This window comes from Vigna unguiculata, chromosome 8 (assembly GCF_004118075.2).
Source record: "Vigna unguiculata cultivar IT97K-499-35 chromosome 8, ASM411807v1, whole genome shotgun sequence".
In the NCBI taxonomy this organism is placed as follows: Eukaryota; Viridiplantae; Streptophyta; class Magnoliopsida; order Fabales; family Fabaceae; genus Vigna; species Vigna unguiculata.
This window is the reverse complement of record NC_040286.1, coordinates 3,455,752-3,471,819: the sequence shown is the minus strand read 5'-3', so window position 1 is coordinate 3,471,819 and position 16,068 is coordinate 3,455,752. Positions and strand designations below refer to the sequence as shown.

At 24.0% G+C, this 16,068-nt stretch overlaps 2 protein-coding genes across 2 annotated transcripts; both read left to right on the top strand.

Annotated features, from left to right (window-relative positions):
- The first annotated feature begins 29 nt into the window (after positions 1-29).
- Positions 30-2,576, top strand: LOC114194622. The gene is made up of 4 exons (XM_028084966.1): positions 30-147; positions 358-640; positions 2,242-2,319; positions 2,412-2,576. The coding sequence occupies exons 2-4, from the start codon at positions 374-376 to the stop codon at positions 2,466-2,468; spliced, it is 402 nt and encodes a 133-aa protein (XP_027940767.1). The 5' UTR covers positions 30-147; positions 358-373; the 3' UTR covers positions 2,469-2,576.
- Positions 2,577-6,557: 3,981 nt separating this feature from the next.
- LOC114193106 (mediator of RNA polymerase II transcription subunit 15a-like) lies at positions 6,558-8,140 on the top strand. Its single transcript, XM_028082807.1, has 4 exons — positions 6,558-6,621; positions 7,429-7,507; positions 7,724-7,826; positions 7,914-8,140. Exons 1-4 carry the CDS (start codon positions 6,606-6,608, stop codon positions 8,001-8,003), a joined length of 288 nt encoding a protein of 95 aa, XP_027938608.1. The 5' UTR covers positions 6,558-6,605; the 3' UTR covers positions 8,004-8,140.
- Positions 8,141-16,068: the final 7,928 nt, after the last annotated feature.

Here is a 16,068-nt window from a genome sequence, read left to right as displayed (position 1 = left end):
CAAAAGACAAAAACGAAGGTCATGTTTTACTCAAAATCCATTGATAATTCCTAAGAAGTAAGCGACAAAATAAAAAGCCATTATTTTTACCCAAAATCCATCAACATCCCAAAGTCTTCAATCCTGCAATCTGGATCAATCCACAAGGTAAATTTCATAAACCCACACTCCCCTAAAGCTATTACCTGTTTAATTTTCTTCCAATACAAAAAGATTTCTCAATTCATATACATTTGGTTTCCCTGTTTATAATTTCTAAAATTCTAAGGTCAGAAAAGGTTAAGAAACAAACATACAACATTGATTATACTCATGGTTGTGTGTGTTTGTGTTTTGTTCTTAATTTATCTTATTTAGGAATTGGGTTACTTCAATGGCTATGAGGGGTGGTCAAAGCAAGGAAATTGTGACAGAGACTCATAACAATAATGTTATTGAGCATGATAAGAAGAAGTTGGTGGTGACATCAGACACTGAATTTGATATCTCAGAAAAGGAGAAGGCACCAATTTGGGTACCAAAGTTCGTGATTGGTTTGACCAAGAAGGAGAAGGAGGAAGATTTTTTGGTCTTCAAAGGTTCAAAAAAACTTCCTCCAAGGCCCAAAAGAAGGGCTAAATTCATGCAACGCACCATCAATGTAAGCCTTCACCGTTAACTCTTTTGTTTTACATTTTAATTTAGATCTTACATCATCTTACTTCTTTCACATCATAATTACCAAAACTACAAAAATAAAAATACAAAGTTTTTTTTTTCACATACACAAGCTGATATATAATATAACTAATATTTACATCTTTATTTACTATAATAAGTAAAGTTAATAATAATTATTATTTATAATTTTCATGTCTTTCGCATAATTTAAACAGTTTCGTTTTTTCAGTGTTTATCCTCTTTATTTTTTTATTCCGTAACTTCCGTGGTCTAATCCAAACCATTCATTCCCATTAGAAATATTTAATCCTAATTCATTAACGTAAATAAACAAACAAAAGTGTCCATCACGTGAAATTAATTAAGAATTTGAATGAAACGTTTTTGTATGAGTTGTCAAGGCAATTTAAAAAAAGAATGACGCGATTTTTTGAAGAAGTTATTGTATGACAAAATAATAGTTCAATTAATAACCATATTATATAATGTTAAAATGTTTGCTTTATTAGATGTATAAAAAGTTTAAAAACAAAAATAATATATAATAAAATTCGCCTTTTTTTTTTCTCACGCATATTTAATTTCTAGAGAAAGATATTTAGATAATCAATTTTGATTGAATAAACAAATTAAAATTCAATTACTTCTATCTTTATTTTGGTCTCTAAGATGTTAGAAGGGTATCTTTATTCACGATCATAATATAGTGTCTTAATTTGGTGGGTCTATATTAAAACATTTTTAATGTTATATAAAGGTTTTGATTTAGTTATATGTTATTTTCACTTTAATATCAAAATATTTATTATTATAAAATGTTTTTCTAAAACAAAATATAATTTTAAAATAAATAACAATTTTATTTTTATTTTTATGGTTCAAAGTTTTATTCAAAACCAAAAGGTCATAAATTTATTATAATATCAACATACTTCAATATATTAATTTTATAAAACTTAGGTATTAAACTTATTACTTTAAACGTAACTCTTGCAATATAAATGTTCTAAATGATTAACATAAGCTTGAAGCAAGTTTCTACAAGCATAATAAAATTAATGATTTATTTTTATAATAATAAAAGTATTCAATTTTAAAACCAAACTTATCCATATTGAAATACGTGTGAATATGATCTTTATCCAATGAAAAAAAATATATAAAAGAAGAGTACTAGTGTAAACTAATATCATTATCGTATTTAAAAATATTATTATTATTATTATTATTATTTAGTAGATTTTAATACATAATTCATTCATGACCTTGGAAATTCACATGAAATAGAACTAGATAATTTTGTTAACATATAACTATGGGTGTAAGAATAGATTTGGTTGATGACTAAACTCGAATAATCTAAACAATTATAGTACAATTTTGGTCAAAATTAAATTAAATTTGGTTCACTTAAGTAGTAGATTAAATGGGTTAAAGTCTAGTTTGGTAAATAAGTTTTTTTCCAATTTGGTACATCAGTTGCTACACACTTCTTCCATAATATTTATTTTTCAATTCCCAATGGTTTATGCTAAAATCTCCAAATAATTCATCTTTTGTTGATTTTGGAGTGTGTTGCAGGTGGTAAGTCCAGGTACAAGGCTAAGCAAACTTTGTGTTGAACGATATGAAGTTAGGGAGAAAAATATATCCAAAAAGGTAAGGCCAAATTATGTTCTGTAGTTATTTAATGTTTTCATTTTCTTTTTCTGCATAACTAAAGAAACTGAATTTATGTTTATTTTATGCAGAGAGCAAGAGGATTGAAAGCAATGTGCAATATGGAATCTGAATCAGAATCTGATTAGAAAGAAGGAATACAACAACAATGAATGAAGTTGTTTTTGTGTAACCAAATGGTATGAGAAATGTTGAGATATTTTGAACCGAATATTTATTATTTTTTCTTTCATGAACTTTACTCTCTCTTTTTTTCTCTTAATTAGATATTTTATTACAAAATACTTTTATTTTTCTGAATTTTTCCTTTCATGGTTATTCTTTGTGTATTAGTTTTCAAACTCTTTACCGATATGTTAACGCTTTAGCATAACAATAATAATATATAAAAGTAAAAGGAGTTTTATTTTGTCTTGTTGTAGGATTATTAACAAAATTATTTCATTAAATTGCTCATCATCATTTTGCTATAAGTTTAATTGGTCAACCAAATTTACGAAAGTTAAAAACTTTTTATAATAAAATACATAAGTAAAAAGTAACCGATGAAATTTGGTGACGTCATTTCTTGGTAATAAGTGATAAAATTAACTTTTCTTTCAAAATAATTTACTTGTTGGTAATTTTTTATTTATATTCTTTTTATGTAAATGGGCTATAAATTCTAAAAACTGCATAGTAACAATTTTTTTTAAAGATTTATTTATTTATATGATATATTTGGGTGTTTAAACCCATATACAAAAAGTTCACGATTTAAATAAAATTGTACGAGTTTACACACAGACTAACAATTCTCACGGAATACATAAACAAACATAAAATTAAAACATAAATGAATAGTCATTGTATTTTGAGTTAGTAGATTAAACTCATTGGTGACATGTATACCATTCTTGAAGCTTAAAAGAATAAATTTATAGAAGCTTTAAGATGTAAGTAATTCATTTCATTTAAGCACTTGCAACTTTTTATTGATTTGCTCCTACTCCATAGTGCCTTCTACATTATCATGCAAGTCGTTCTACCTAATTTTACCTTGTTTAAGTATTAATGTCCTTCAAATCAGATTTAGGTTTCTAAAACACTATGCAAGTGATTTAATGTATTGGATTGAACATTGATTTAAGTATGCATAGGGAAAATTAAAATTAGGAATTTATGTTAAATACTTAGTTGTGCTATAGTAAGAATTTTCACAGATTCTCCATTTTTTCTTGTTTAAATACAATCCTATTTTTATGAGTACATATAATCCATATTTCCATATGATTGATATCCATAAACACTTCCACAATTTATTTCCTTTGCTGTTAAGAACTAATAAGGAGAATTGTTGAAAATGAACATTTAGTTGGTTATGGTGGACTATATTGATACCTACTCATTTGTTACACAAATTCAAACCCTAAGCAAACAAATTTTCTATAAATGGCGATCCTTTCCTCCTAAGGCTTACCTTCGTCGCCACCCTATTTAACATTACCCTCGAAGCAAAATGTTGTGCTTAAGGGACCACTTTTATGCTCCAAAATTACATATTCGAATGTTCTCCAATATTTAACTTTTGTAATTTTGTATATGAAGATTTGACATAATATATTAGTTCATCGTCTTTCCATATCCATAAATTTTTGCCCTCTCTCTGAAATGTTTTTTGATTTATTACTTGCATGAATTCGGGTCCTTTCCCACTCAAACCAATTTCTTCTCTTTTGATTGTCCATTTCCACCCATTGTCGGTCCATTTTTCAAACTCCCTTATTTTTTTATCCTAATATTAGAATTCATGTAAAGCTAGGAAATCTTACGTGTAAAAGAGCTTCTCCAATCCATATATCTTTCCAAAAATTAATTTTATTTTTTGTTAATTTAAAAAAATCACATTTAATTATATTTTAAATTTCAACAACATTAAAATATAGTGATGTCATTATGTTTTAACTTTTTTTTTATGTAACAAATAAACTATCAATTATAATTATATAACACTTTATGAGTATTTTTTTTCTTCTAAATAAATAAAAATACATTAATAATTATTAAGATCAGAATTCATTTAATATTTGAGTTATCTATAAATTTTTACAAAATTCAATACTCATTAATTTCTAAAAGCACCGATTAACAAGACCCTAATAATTTAATTACTTGTTTTGAGTTCTTATAGAAAATTTATATCATCTAACTTAAAGGTGTTATGCCACGTGAATTTTAAGCATTTAAGCATATAATTTTATTTTTTTTAATTTCTGTTTTATCTTGTATGATTAATCAAAGCTTAAATACCGTGTGCTCTAACTGTTATAAAAGTTGAAAGATTGTAAATAAAATTATATAGATAAGATAGTTTTCAGTCCAGAATCCGTGAAAATAATTTGTATAAAAATATTACTTTATTTTAATAGAAAGAAGAATGTTAACCGGTATCTTTCGAGTATCGATTAAGGAATAATAGATGCTGATTTTATCAGTTTCATATTAAAAGTTGAAATAATTATTTTTATTAATTAAAATAGGAGAATTTTAATTAGTATCTTTAGGACACTGATTAAAAAATAATTGATGTGTATTGATACTATTATTTTTACATTGAAAAGTTAAAATAATTAAGTATAGTAATTAAAATAATATAAATGCACATAAATTATTTTATAGAGACAAAATACTCTTTTAAATTTTTAGACAATTTTCTAATACAAAACAAAGACTTTGAAATTTTAAGATCTTTACTAAAAAGAAAAAAAAAATTCAATGAAGTTTTAAATTGACACTTTAATTATTATTATTTTTTTGTAAAATTTGTAGATGTTTAACACTACTTTTTTTTTGTTAGTTTTTCTCTTAATTTAATTTTTCTTATGATGTTTTTTTATAAAATTTTTAAATGTTTAACACTATTTTTTTTGTTTATTTTTCTGTTAATTTAAATTTTTTTATGTTTAATTATATTTAATTTTTAACAACATTAAAATATAGTTATTTTATTATTTAATTGATTTTTAACTTTTATTTATGAGCAATAAATAAAATATTAAAAATAGATGTACAATATTTATGAGCATTTTGGTCATTTAAATAAAATAAAGTTGCATTAGTAGTTATTAGGTCAGATTTTATTTAATGTCACACTTGTATATGTACTTTTGTAGTATTCAATGCATATTAATTATTCTTACTCAGTGTCTTTAGGACACTCATTAGCTAGACCCATTAAAATAATATAAATGCATATAACTGATTTTATAAAGACAAAAATATTCTTTAAAATCTCTAAACAATAAAAATAAGTATTTTGGAAACTCAATTAAATATCAAATTAATATTTTAATATTTTATTTATTGTTTGTAAATTTTTTAGATGTTTAATACTATTTTTTATTGGTTTTTCTCTTAATTAAAATATTTTTAACACTATTTTTTTTCTGTTAATTTAAATTTTTTTATGTTTAATTATATTTAATTTTTAACAACATTAAAATATAGTTATTTTATTATTTAATTGATTTTTAACTTTTATTCATGAGCATTAAATAAAATATTAAAAGTAGATGTACAATATTTATGAGCATTTTGGTCATTTAAATAAAATAAAGTTGCATTAGTAGTTATTAGGTCAGATTTTATTTAATGTCACACTTGTATATGTACTTTTGTAGTATTCAATGCATATTAATTATTCTTACTCAGTGTCCTTAGGACACCAGTTAGCTAGACCCATTAAAATAATATAGATGCATATAACTGATTTTATAAAGACAAAAATATTCTTTAAAATCTCTAAACAATAAAAATAAGTATTTTGGAAACTCAATTAAATATCAAATTAATATTTTAATATTCTATTTATTGTTTGTAAATTTTTTAGATGTTTAATACTATTTTTTATTGGTTTTTCTCTTAATTTAAATATTTTTATGTTTAATTATATTTTAATTTTTAATAATATTAAAATATAATTATTTTTAACTTTTATCGATAAATATTAAATAAAATGTTATAACAACTGTACAATACTTGTGGATATTTTTGTTTTTTAAATAAAATAAAACTGTATTAATTATGTTTATGTCAAATTTCATTTAATATTACAATTAATTAAGAATTTTTTTAAATTTTAATATATATTAATTATCCTTAACTAGTATCTTTAGGACACTAATTAGCCGGAACTTGATATAAATGTAAGGTGAACTTGGTTTGTTTCTTCACCGTGCTCTTCACTCGAAAACGCTACCAAGCCTTGCGAACGCCGCTACTCGAAAATGGCACAAGCACCAGGTTCATTCCCTAACAACCATCTCTTGCTTTCTCTCTTATCTTTTGAAACGTTTTTTTATTCGGATTCATCGTATTAGTGATTTTGTTCCTCACTTTCACAATCCATCGTGGGAGTAGGTAACCTAAAATGTGATTTTAGGAGTTTTTGAATCTACTTTTTATTCTATCACTCCCTTCATAATTAAACCTATCTTTGTGCTTGATTTCCATTTTGGTGGAGAATACCCAAATTCAAATATTGGTACGTGTATATTATTTAATTTTTCAATTTCCTACGAAATTAAGATGTGTATGATATCCTTTAGTTCTGGATTTTTTTTTCTTTTTTTATTTTTTCAAGTGATTAACTTGTGCGATATCTACCTAGTTCATTCAAAATTTTCAAGTGATTACATATTTGTTTATTTGGTATGGTTTGAATGTTTTTTATCATAAAGAAATCTTTCTCTTGTGAAGTAGAAAATGTAAGTAGATCACCGAATTACTTAACATAGGAATACTGAACGTAATATTTTAACTCAAATCAAATCAACTAAGATGTTTCATGCATAGATAGGCAAAATATCATAAAGTATATGATACACATGTGAATGTGTGTCCAATATGTATAAGTGACGTGACTATTATATTTATGAATAAACAGTTTATCAAACATTCAATTATGTGAATTATCTTCATAATTTTTCATATATTTATTTTCTTCCTTGGACCTTCATCTGAAAATTTGATTTGACGATAGTTTCTTTTATTTCTTTTAATTTATCAAAATTTGATGGATGTATGACAACAATTTGAGACCTAATGAAGGTGTTGAAGTCAATATAAATGCTAATGACTGGAGAGCTTCATTGTCTAAGAGGACACGTTCAATGATTGTCAGCGCAATGTAAGATTATGTTTCAATATTACTTCATTCATATCATTTTCTAATTTCTTACTATTGTTTCACAACATATGTAAATCACTCATTACCATTTTTAATGAGTCTTCTTACTTTTTCACAAGCTTTAACATTTTAGGATTGTGAGTTGAACATAAGATTTCTATAATGTGTAATATTTTGTTATTAAAATGCTTTTGGTCATTTTTATGCACTGCGCAGGGTCAAACAATGTCTTCCCTTTTTTGGTTCAGAGGGATTGGATAGACTTCGAGATCATGCTAAAAGGTTTGAAGAAAAGACTTTTACTACTGCAACAAGCCTGGTGCATATCTAATTTTGGATTAATGAATGCATATAAAACACATATAATATATGATTGATGGGTTAATGTGATGTTTCCTATTTTTAGAGTGAGTATCTACTGACAATATCAATGAAGTTGATTAGTGTGGAGACTAGAGCCTGCTGCAGAGTCGCCAACCCTCGAAATCAAGTTTAGGGTTCAAAATGCCTCAGTTTGTGTTTAATAATTTAATACTTGGTTTTGAGTTTTTGTAGAAGAATTATATCATCCATGATGCTACTTTAATGTCTCTTGCATAAGTACTTTGTGTGAAAGAAATTTAATTTATATTATGAATTTGATTATTGGGTATGTTGTTAACAAAGAATGTTAAAGAAAATGTATGTTGGTACACTAATCCACCATTGTGCGGTGAGTGAAATAAAATAGTTCACAAGTTTTATAAGAATTGGCGTGTCTTGAGTCCATTTTAACATGTTAATTAGTCAAAATGGGAGGGATAAATTTTATTGATATCCCTAATGAAAGTGGTCTTATTAACAAATCTCTTGATCAAGGCAAAGATTTAGTAATCTTGAAATTATGGGGTAACATTATCATTATGATAGTTTCTATTTTTAAATTATTTTGAACTTAATTCATTACTAACGAGGAAGAATTTTAAGCTTTTGAATTGTTTTGTGAAAATATTTGTTTTATCTTGTGACGGTTAATCAAAACTTAGATATCGTGTGCTCTTGTTTTATATTGTTAAGATATAATGATATAATCCTCTTACTACACCAGAGCATATAATGTTAGAAAGAGATACCTATTATTTCATTAAAATTCATATACTAACATAAGTATATGTAAAAAGTGAGGTAGTTGTTCGTTATATAGTAAAAATAATTCTTACATTCTTCCTTTCACAATATCATATGATTTACTCTAACAAACTAAAAAACCTCTCTCAGTGTTGGAAATTAGAAATTCCTAGCAAGTTTTAAGTCCTTGCAATATCCATAGAACTCAACAAATCTTTGTGCATAAAAGTCAACAAATCATTGTGATCTTTTATGAGTGGAAATCATTTATTCAATGAATTTGATTCTAGGGTGACATTATCTAATAGCAAAATCATGCAAATATGAATTTAGATAAAATTTAGGAAAAACTATATTTTTAATCCTTGAAATATTACGAAAAATTGCAAATGATCCCTAGTAAAAGTTTTTGTTTTAAATTGCAAATAGTACGAAATAATCTTTAATTATTGAAATAAAAATATATTAAAAAATTAAAAAATAATTTGAACAAAATATAATAAAAGTAGAAAAATTATAATTTTATCATTCGTAATATTTTTATTGTATAAATATGGTTTTTTTATTATAAGTGATTATTTGGATAAAAAAGTAGATACAGATAAAACTGAAAAAAAAATATAACCAAGAAAATAATCCATTTATCTACTGTATAAATATTATATTATATTAGCGTAAACACATGCGTTATCGTGCCTGTATGTATGATTTTTTAAATATACGTGATATTATATTAGTAGGTGATAATATTGTAATGTTATTAAGTTAATATATAAATTAAAATTATATTTATTAAAAATAAAGTGAAATATATCATAACAGAATAACCATTGATAAATAAAGAAGAAGAGAAGAAGTAGAGACATCTGATTTTATAAAAAACTTGTAAAGGTAACCGTCAATTTTTAAAAATTTAATAAATTATTATATTTAAAGGGTAAAATTGATATTTTGAAATGTGGACAAGAGAAATTCCCTTTATATTGTTATAAATTATATATATATATATATATATATATATATATATATATATATATATATATATATATTACAATAATTATAAAGGTTTTTGGGCCAAGGCCCAAATGTGCTTTATTTTCCATACTCCCTTTTCTTTTTTAATTTCTCACTCTAATCTCATATCACTACCCATTTCTTTCACACATTTAAAAATCAATTACAATTAATCTTAGTTAAACTAAAAAATATAATACCCCACAATAATTATAGTTAATACATACGTTTAAGTTAATAAAATACAATAACATGACCATAATTTGCACAACATCAACCGATACTAACCAAATATAGCACAACAAATGCAAATTATTATGTGAAAGAGAAAAAATGTTAACTGAAATCTCTTCAAGATTTTATAAAGGTTATTCGCAAGTATAATTGTAAAGATTTTAGGAAAATTTACGATCTTATTTCAACTAATTTTATCAACTTTTAAATGAATATTTATTAAAGTCTCCCATAAAATAATATAAAAGAGAAATCATATCAAATTATAGGTTAAAATATTTTTTGTCTCGATCTTCGATAAATTTTATCAAATTAATCCTAACTTTATGTTTGTTCTCAAATAAATTTTAATTTTAATTAATTTTGTTCAATTTTATATATTTTTCTTGTTAATATCGATTAAATTATTGACATCATAAATAGTAACCGCTACATGTTATAGGACAACTTTTTATATAGATTTTTTGGTCTGATGTGAAAATGGTTACATAGAATGTCCCTTTACCTATGCTTTTAAGATGCTTTTATATATATGCTCGATGGAATTAAAATTATTGAAATAATAATACTAATAATAATAATTATTAGTATTATTATTATTATATTTTTATTTTTATTATTAAACTTTACATATTATTACTAAAACTAATCACAATTATTTTAATAATAACAAAAATTAAATTTTATTTTGTATTAATTTAAATTATAAGTGTAAAACAATAATCTAATAATTTCATTTATTAATTTTTTTTACCCATCACATACATCAAACCATTTACCAACTTTATTTTCAAATCTTTTAGTTTTCTCCTTCCGCGTCTTTTGAAACAAACATTCATATTCCTATTTCTATTCCCTCCAACTCATTGGCCGACTCTTCCTTAAATCCATCTTAAGAAATTGTGTAATTGAAAATTTTGTAATTTTTTCAAAAAGGTTATATAAAATTATATAAATGATTTCAATTTTTATAAAAAAAACAAACGTTGAATACTAATATTTTGTTTATTTTTTATTTTTTTTGAAGATATTAGTATTGCATGATTCTCAATCATGGTTTGTTTTTCTGCACTTTTTTCTCTACACCCTAATTTAAACCTTCTCCTTTTGTTATGACGAATGGAATAAAATAGAATAGAATATATTTATAGTTAAAGATAATCACTCATTAGATATCCTTAAATATTGACCATTTAAATATGATTAATAGGTATATAATATTTTATGTAATAAAACTATATAGGTTAGACAGTTTTCAACCTATAAAAATATTGTTTTATTTTAATATAAAACCAAAACATAACATCATGTTTAAAACTAACAGTTTTTCAACTTATAAATAAATCTTTTTAAATTTCAAAAACACGCGTTCACTTCACTCCAAAAGTTTAAACAATTTCAAAATTCTGTTTAACATATTTAATTTATAAACAATTAAATATTTAAAGAGTTTCGATTATAAATATATTAAATAAACATATGAAAGAGTGAATTTGAGAAAATAAAGAAAAACAGAATGAAGTTATCTGAATTGACAAAAAAGTGAATAGTTGATGTGATGGAAAAACAAAGGGTGCATATCTGATTTCAAATTAATGAATGCATATATGAAAAATTGATGGATTAATGTGATGTTTCCTATTTGGGTCTTTCTTCCTGCACCTCCAAAACTTCTTTTACACCTCCAAACTTTCTTTAAATTACTAAAAAATCCTTTGACCATTTAAGGAAATTCGTAGACACTACACCCCAAAAATTATGTCGATTTTCGGAAGTCAAAATATATGACTTATGGAAGTCAAAATATATCACCGAAAGTTAATTTTCAGAAGTCAAAATGTATCATCGGAAGTCGACTTCCGAAAATCAAAATGTATCACCGAAAGTCGACTTCCGAAAGTCAAAAATTATCACCGGAAATCAACTTCCGAAAGTCAAAAAATATTATCGGAAGTCGACTTCCAAAAGTCAAAAAATATTCCCGGAAGTCGACTTCCAGAAGTCAAAAGAAATTCTCCGGACGTTGACTTCCATAAGTAAAAAATCAAATTTTATTTTAAATATTTTTAATTCTTTTTAAAATTTATATTTTTTAACTTTTAATGGTTTTTTTAGTTTATTATTTTATTTATTTTGTATGTTTTTAAATTTCTTAATATATACTTTTTTTAAAATATTAATATCCATATATACAATTTTATTTTTATTTAATATACTGAAAAATAAATATAAATATAAGTAAAATTAAAATAATAAATTTATTCTGCTTCATTTAATTTTATTTAATATTTAAATTCATTTTAAAATAATAAAACTTTAAATTAAAAAAAAAGATAAAAAAGAAAATATATATACAAATATATATATATATATATTCGTTTTTTTAAATTTTAAATTTCATTATTTATATATTATTTATATATGTTATTTTAAATATGATTTTTTTAATTCGTTTTTGTTTTTATTAAATTTTTAATAAATTATATAAAAATAAATTTAAATTTAAAAATATAAAAAATATATAATTGAAAAATTTTTAAAAATTTGATTAAAATAAAATATTTAAATTTTAAACAAAATTAAAAAATTCAAATAACAAAAATTAAAAATAACATAAATTATAATAATATCAATAAAATAATTTAAATTAAAATAGTAATATTAACTTAAAAATGTATATATATTTTCAATTTTTTATTTAGTATTTTTATTACCTATTTTTTTATTTTTTGAAGTAATTTTTTTTAAAATTTATACGTTTTATAATTTTTAATACAGTGTTTTAAAACATAAAATGAAATAAGTTTTAAAATATAAAATAAAATAAAAGTTAGAAAATAGAAATTTAAAAAAAAATTTTAAAAAGAATTAAAAATATTTAAAATTGACAGAATTTTTTTATTTTCGGAAGTCGACTTTCGAGAATATTTTTTGGCTTCTGGAAGTCGACTTCCGAAAATATTTTTTACTTCCGGAAGTCGACTTGCGGTAATGATTTTTGACTTTCGGAAGTCGACTTCCGGTGATATATTTTGACTTCCGTTGATATATTTTGACTTCCAGAAGTTGACTTTTGGTGATATATTTTGACTTCCGAAAGTCATATATTTTGACTTCCGGAAGTCGACATCCAAAAGTATTTTTGGAGGTGTGATGTCCGTGAATTTTTGGGAATTTAAAAAAAAAAAAATTGGAGGTGCAGAAGAAATGCTCGGAGGTGTAGGAAGAAAGACCCTTCCTATTTTTCAGAGTCAATATCTACGGAAATTAACAGTGAAGATATTTATTGTGCAGTCTAGAGCCCACAGAATTAGGCAACCCTCGAAATCAAGTTTAGGGTTCAAAATGTTTAGATTGTGTTGTTTAATAATTTAATTACCTTGTTTTGAGATTTGTAGAAAAATTATATCATCTAACTTATAATATGTTACTTTGATGCCATGTGGCTAAGTAATATGTATGAAAGAAGACTAATTTTATATTATGAATATGGTTATTTGGTATGTTGTTGATATAAAATGTTTCTTTAGAGAGTGTATGTTGGTATGATGTTGGCCCATGTAATGATACTTTGACAGGCAACATTTTTTTTTATATTCATTTGACACTATCTTTCATTATTATATATTTTTTTTCTTTTTTTTTTATAAATACAAAAATTTATTTGTTTTAAGACTAGTTTACCACTACACTATGTTGTGAAATAAATATATTGTGTCAAAATATCATTATTACTCCTAGCCTATTGTTGTGTGGTGAGTCATATAAAATAGTTCACAAGTTTACAAGAATTAGCTTGTTTGAATTTATTTTTGACAGCAATATAAGTGGTTTAATGCTTTACTTTCATGAATTTATTTAGATTTTTTTCAAAATAGGTATAGTTTGTCAATGTTTGGGGAAGTGTATTTTTTATCATGGGTTTGGTGTGGTCCTCATGCTTTATAATTTTTGTATTTTATTTTTTTAATAAATTTTCATGTGATAGCAAATGATTGATGAGCTTTGGGGTGTCAGTATAATTGAGGTATCAAAGTTTAGTGTCTAACATGACCTTATTTGGAGTTCATTTTTTACATTTTAATTGGTCAAATGCGATAGGTCAATTGCAATGATATCCCTAACCAAAGTGGTCTTAACAATCAACATTTAATAATCTTGACATTGGGGGCAACATTCTCATTATCACATTTAATGAAGGTACTATAGTCAATATAGATGCTAATAACTAGAGAGATATACTACCCAATGGGGGATGCTGAAGGGTTGTTAGCATAATGTAAGATTTTGTTTCAATATCACTTCATTCATATCATTTTCTAATTTCTTACTATTGTTTCACAACATATCTAAATCACTGATCGCCATTTCCATTCTACTACATTTTTTAATATAGCTAAGATTTCAATGAATCTTCTTACTTGTAAACAAGCTTTAACATTTTAAGATTGTGAGTTGACTATAAGATTTCTAAAGTGTGTAATATTTGGCTATTGAATTTTTTTTAATCATTATTGTAGACTATACATGTTACAAAGATGTTATCCTATTTTGGGTTTAGAAGGATTGTATGGACACTGGAATCTTGCTAAGAGGTTTGAAGAAATGATTTTTACTACTGTAACAAGCCAGGTGCGTATCTGATTCCAGATTGATTAATGTATATAAACACATGCAATATGTGAAAGATTGATGAGTTAATGTGATTGTTCTATATTTTTAGAGTAATTATCTATGGAAAATATCAACGAACCTGCTTGTTGTGGAGTCTAGAGCCTACGACAGAGCCAACCCTTGAAATCAAGTTTAGGGTTCATAATGCCTTAGATTGTATTTAATAATTTAATACATGGTTTTGAGTCTTTGTAGAAAAATTATATCATTTAACTTACAAGATGTTACGTTTATGCCACATGCATAACTACTTTGTGTGAAAGAAATTTATAATTATGAATCCAATTATTGGGTATATTGTTTATGAAGAATGTTAAAGAAATTGTATGTCGGTACACTAACCCACCCTTGTGTGGTGAGTGAAATAAAATAGTTCACAAGTTTTATAAGAATTAGTTGATAATGGATCAAAATGGGAGGTTTCAATTTCATTGGTATCCCAAATTAATAATAAACTTCTTGATCTATGTGAACATTTGATAATATTGACATTAAGGGGTAACATTATCATTATAATAGAAACTATCTTTAAATTGTTTTGAACTTAATTCATTACTAATGACAAAAGGAGGGAGAATTTTAAGCTTTTGAATTGTTTTGTAAAAATAATTGTTTTATCTTGGTACGGTTAGTCAAAACTTAAATATTGACGCATACTCTTGATATATACAAATGATATTGTCATACAAAAGTATAATATTATTAAGATATAATGATCTAATCTCTAGCGTAAACACAGGCGTGCACATTTATTAATTGTATATGATATTATTATTAGGTGGTGATATTGTAATATTACTAGTTAAGAACAAAGTGGAATAATGGAGGAAAAAAAATCGTTAATGAATGAAAAAAATGATAGAATAGTTATATTGTTAAAAATAATCATTAATAAATAATTATATTGTAATGGGTAAATTAGGAATAAGTAATTGTGGAGAAATACTCTTTATATTTATATTTATTATAAAGGGTAAATTAGGAATAAGTAATTGTGGACACAAAAGAGAAAATCCTCTTTTTATTTATTTATATATATATATATATATATATATATATATATATATATATATATATATATTTATTTATAGATGTATATATTTTATTATTAAACAATTTATCCGATTAGGCCAAAAAATGTCTTAAGTTTTATTCATTTCTTTTATCTAACGTTAGATGGTCTATTTCTGATATTATCTCTTATCAATGTACATTTAAATTTTCTTTGAAATATAAATTTAGAATTTTGGGTGTCCATGATTAACATTTACAAATAAAATGATTTTTGAAAAAAACAAAACTGAACGAAATAAGATGATATGTGTTAGTAATTTTGGGTCATATAAATATAAATATATATATATATATATATATATATATATATATATATATATATATATATATATATATATATATGACACGTAATTAAATGTGTTAGGGCCATTATTTATTAAGCCAAATAATAAAGTGATCTGACTAAATTAAAGATTTGGCTAGAGACATATGTCATAAAAATAAATATTGTGTAGAGA

Bases quoted from the DNA above. Each gene is read 5' to 3' on its own strand.
- LOC114194622 (XM_028084966.1), top strand. From the start codon at position 374: ATGGCTATGAGGGGTGGTCAAAGCAAGGAAATTGTGACAGAGACTCAT. The intron at 641-2,241 runs GTAAGCCTTCAC...AGTGTGTTGCAG, and splicing joins TCATGCAACGCACCATCAAT to GTGGTAAGTCCAGGTACAAG. The intron at 2,320-2,411 runs GTAAGGCCAAAT...TATTTTATGCAG, and splicing joins AGAAAAATATATCCAAAAAG to AGAGCAAGAGGATTGAAAGC.
- LOC114193106 (XM_028082807.1), top strand. The intron at 7,508-7,723 runs GTAAGATTATGT...TGCACTGCGCAG, and splicing joins TCAATGATTGTCAGCGCAAT to GGTCAAACAATGTCTTCCCT. The intron at 7,827-7,913 runs GTGCATATCTAA...TCCTATTTTTAG, and splicing joins TTACTACTGCAACAAGCCTG to AGTGAGTATCTACTGACAAT.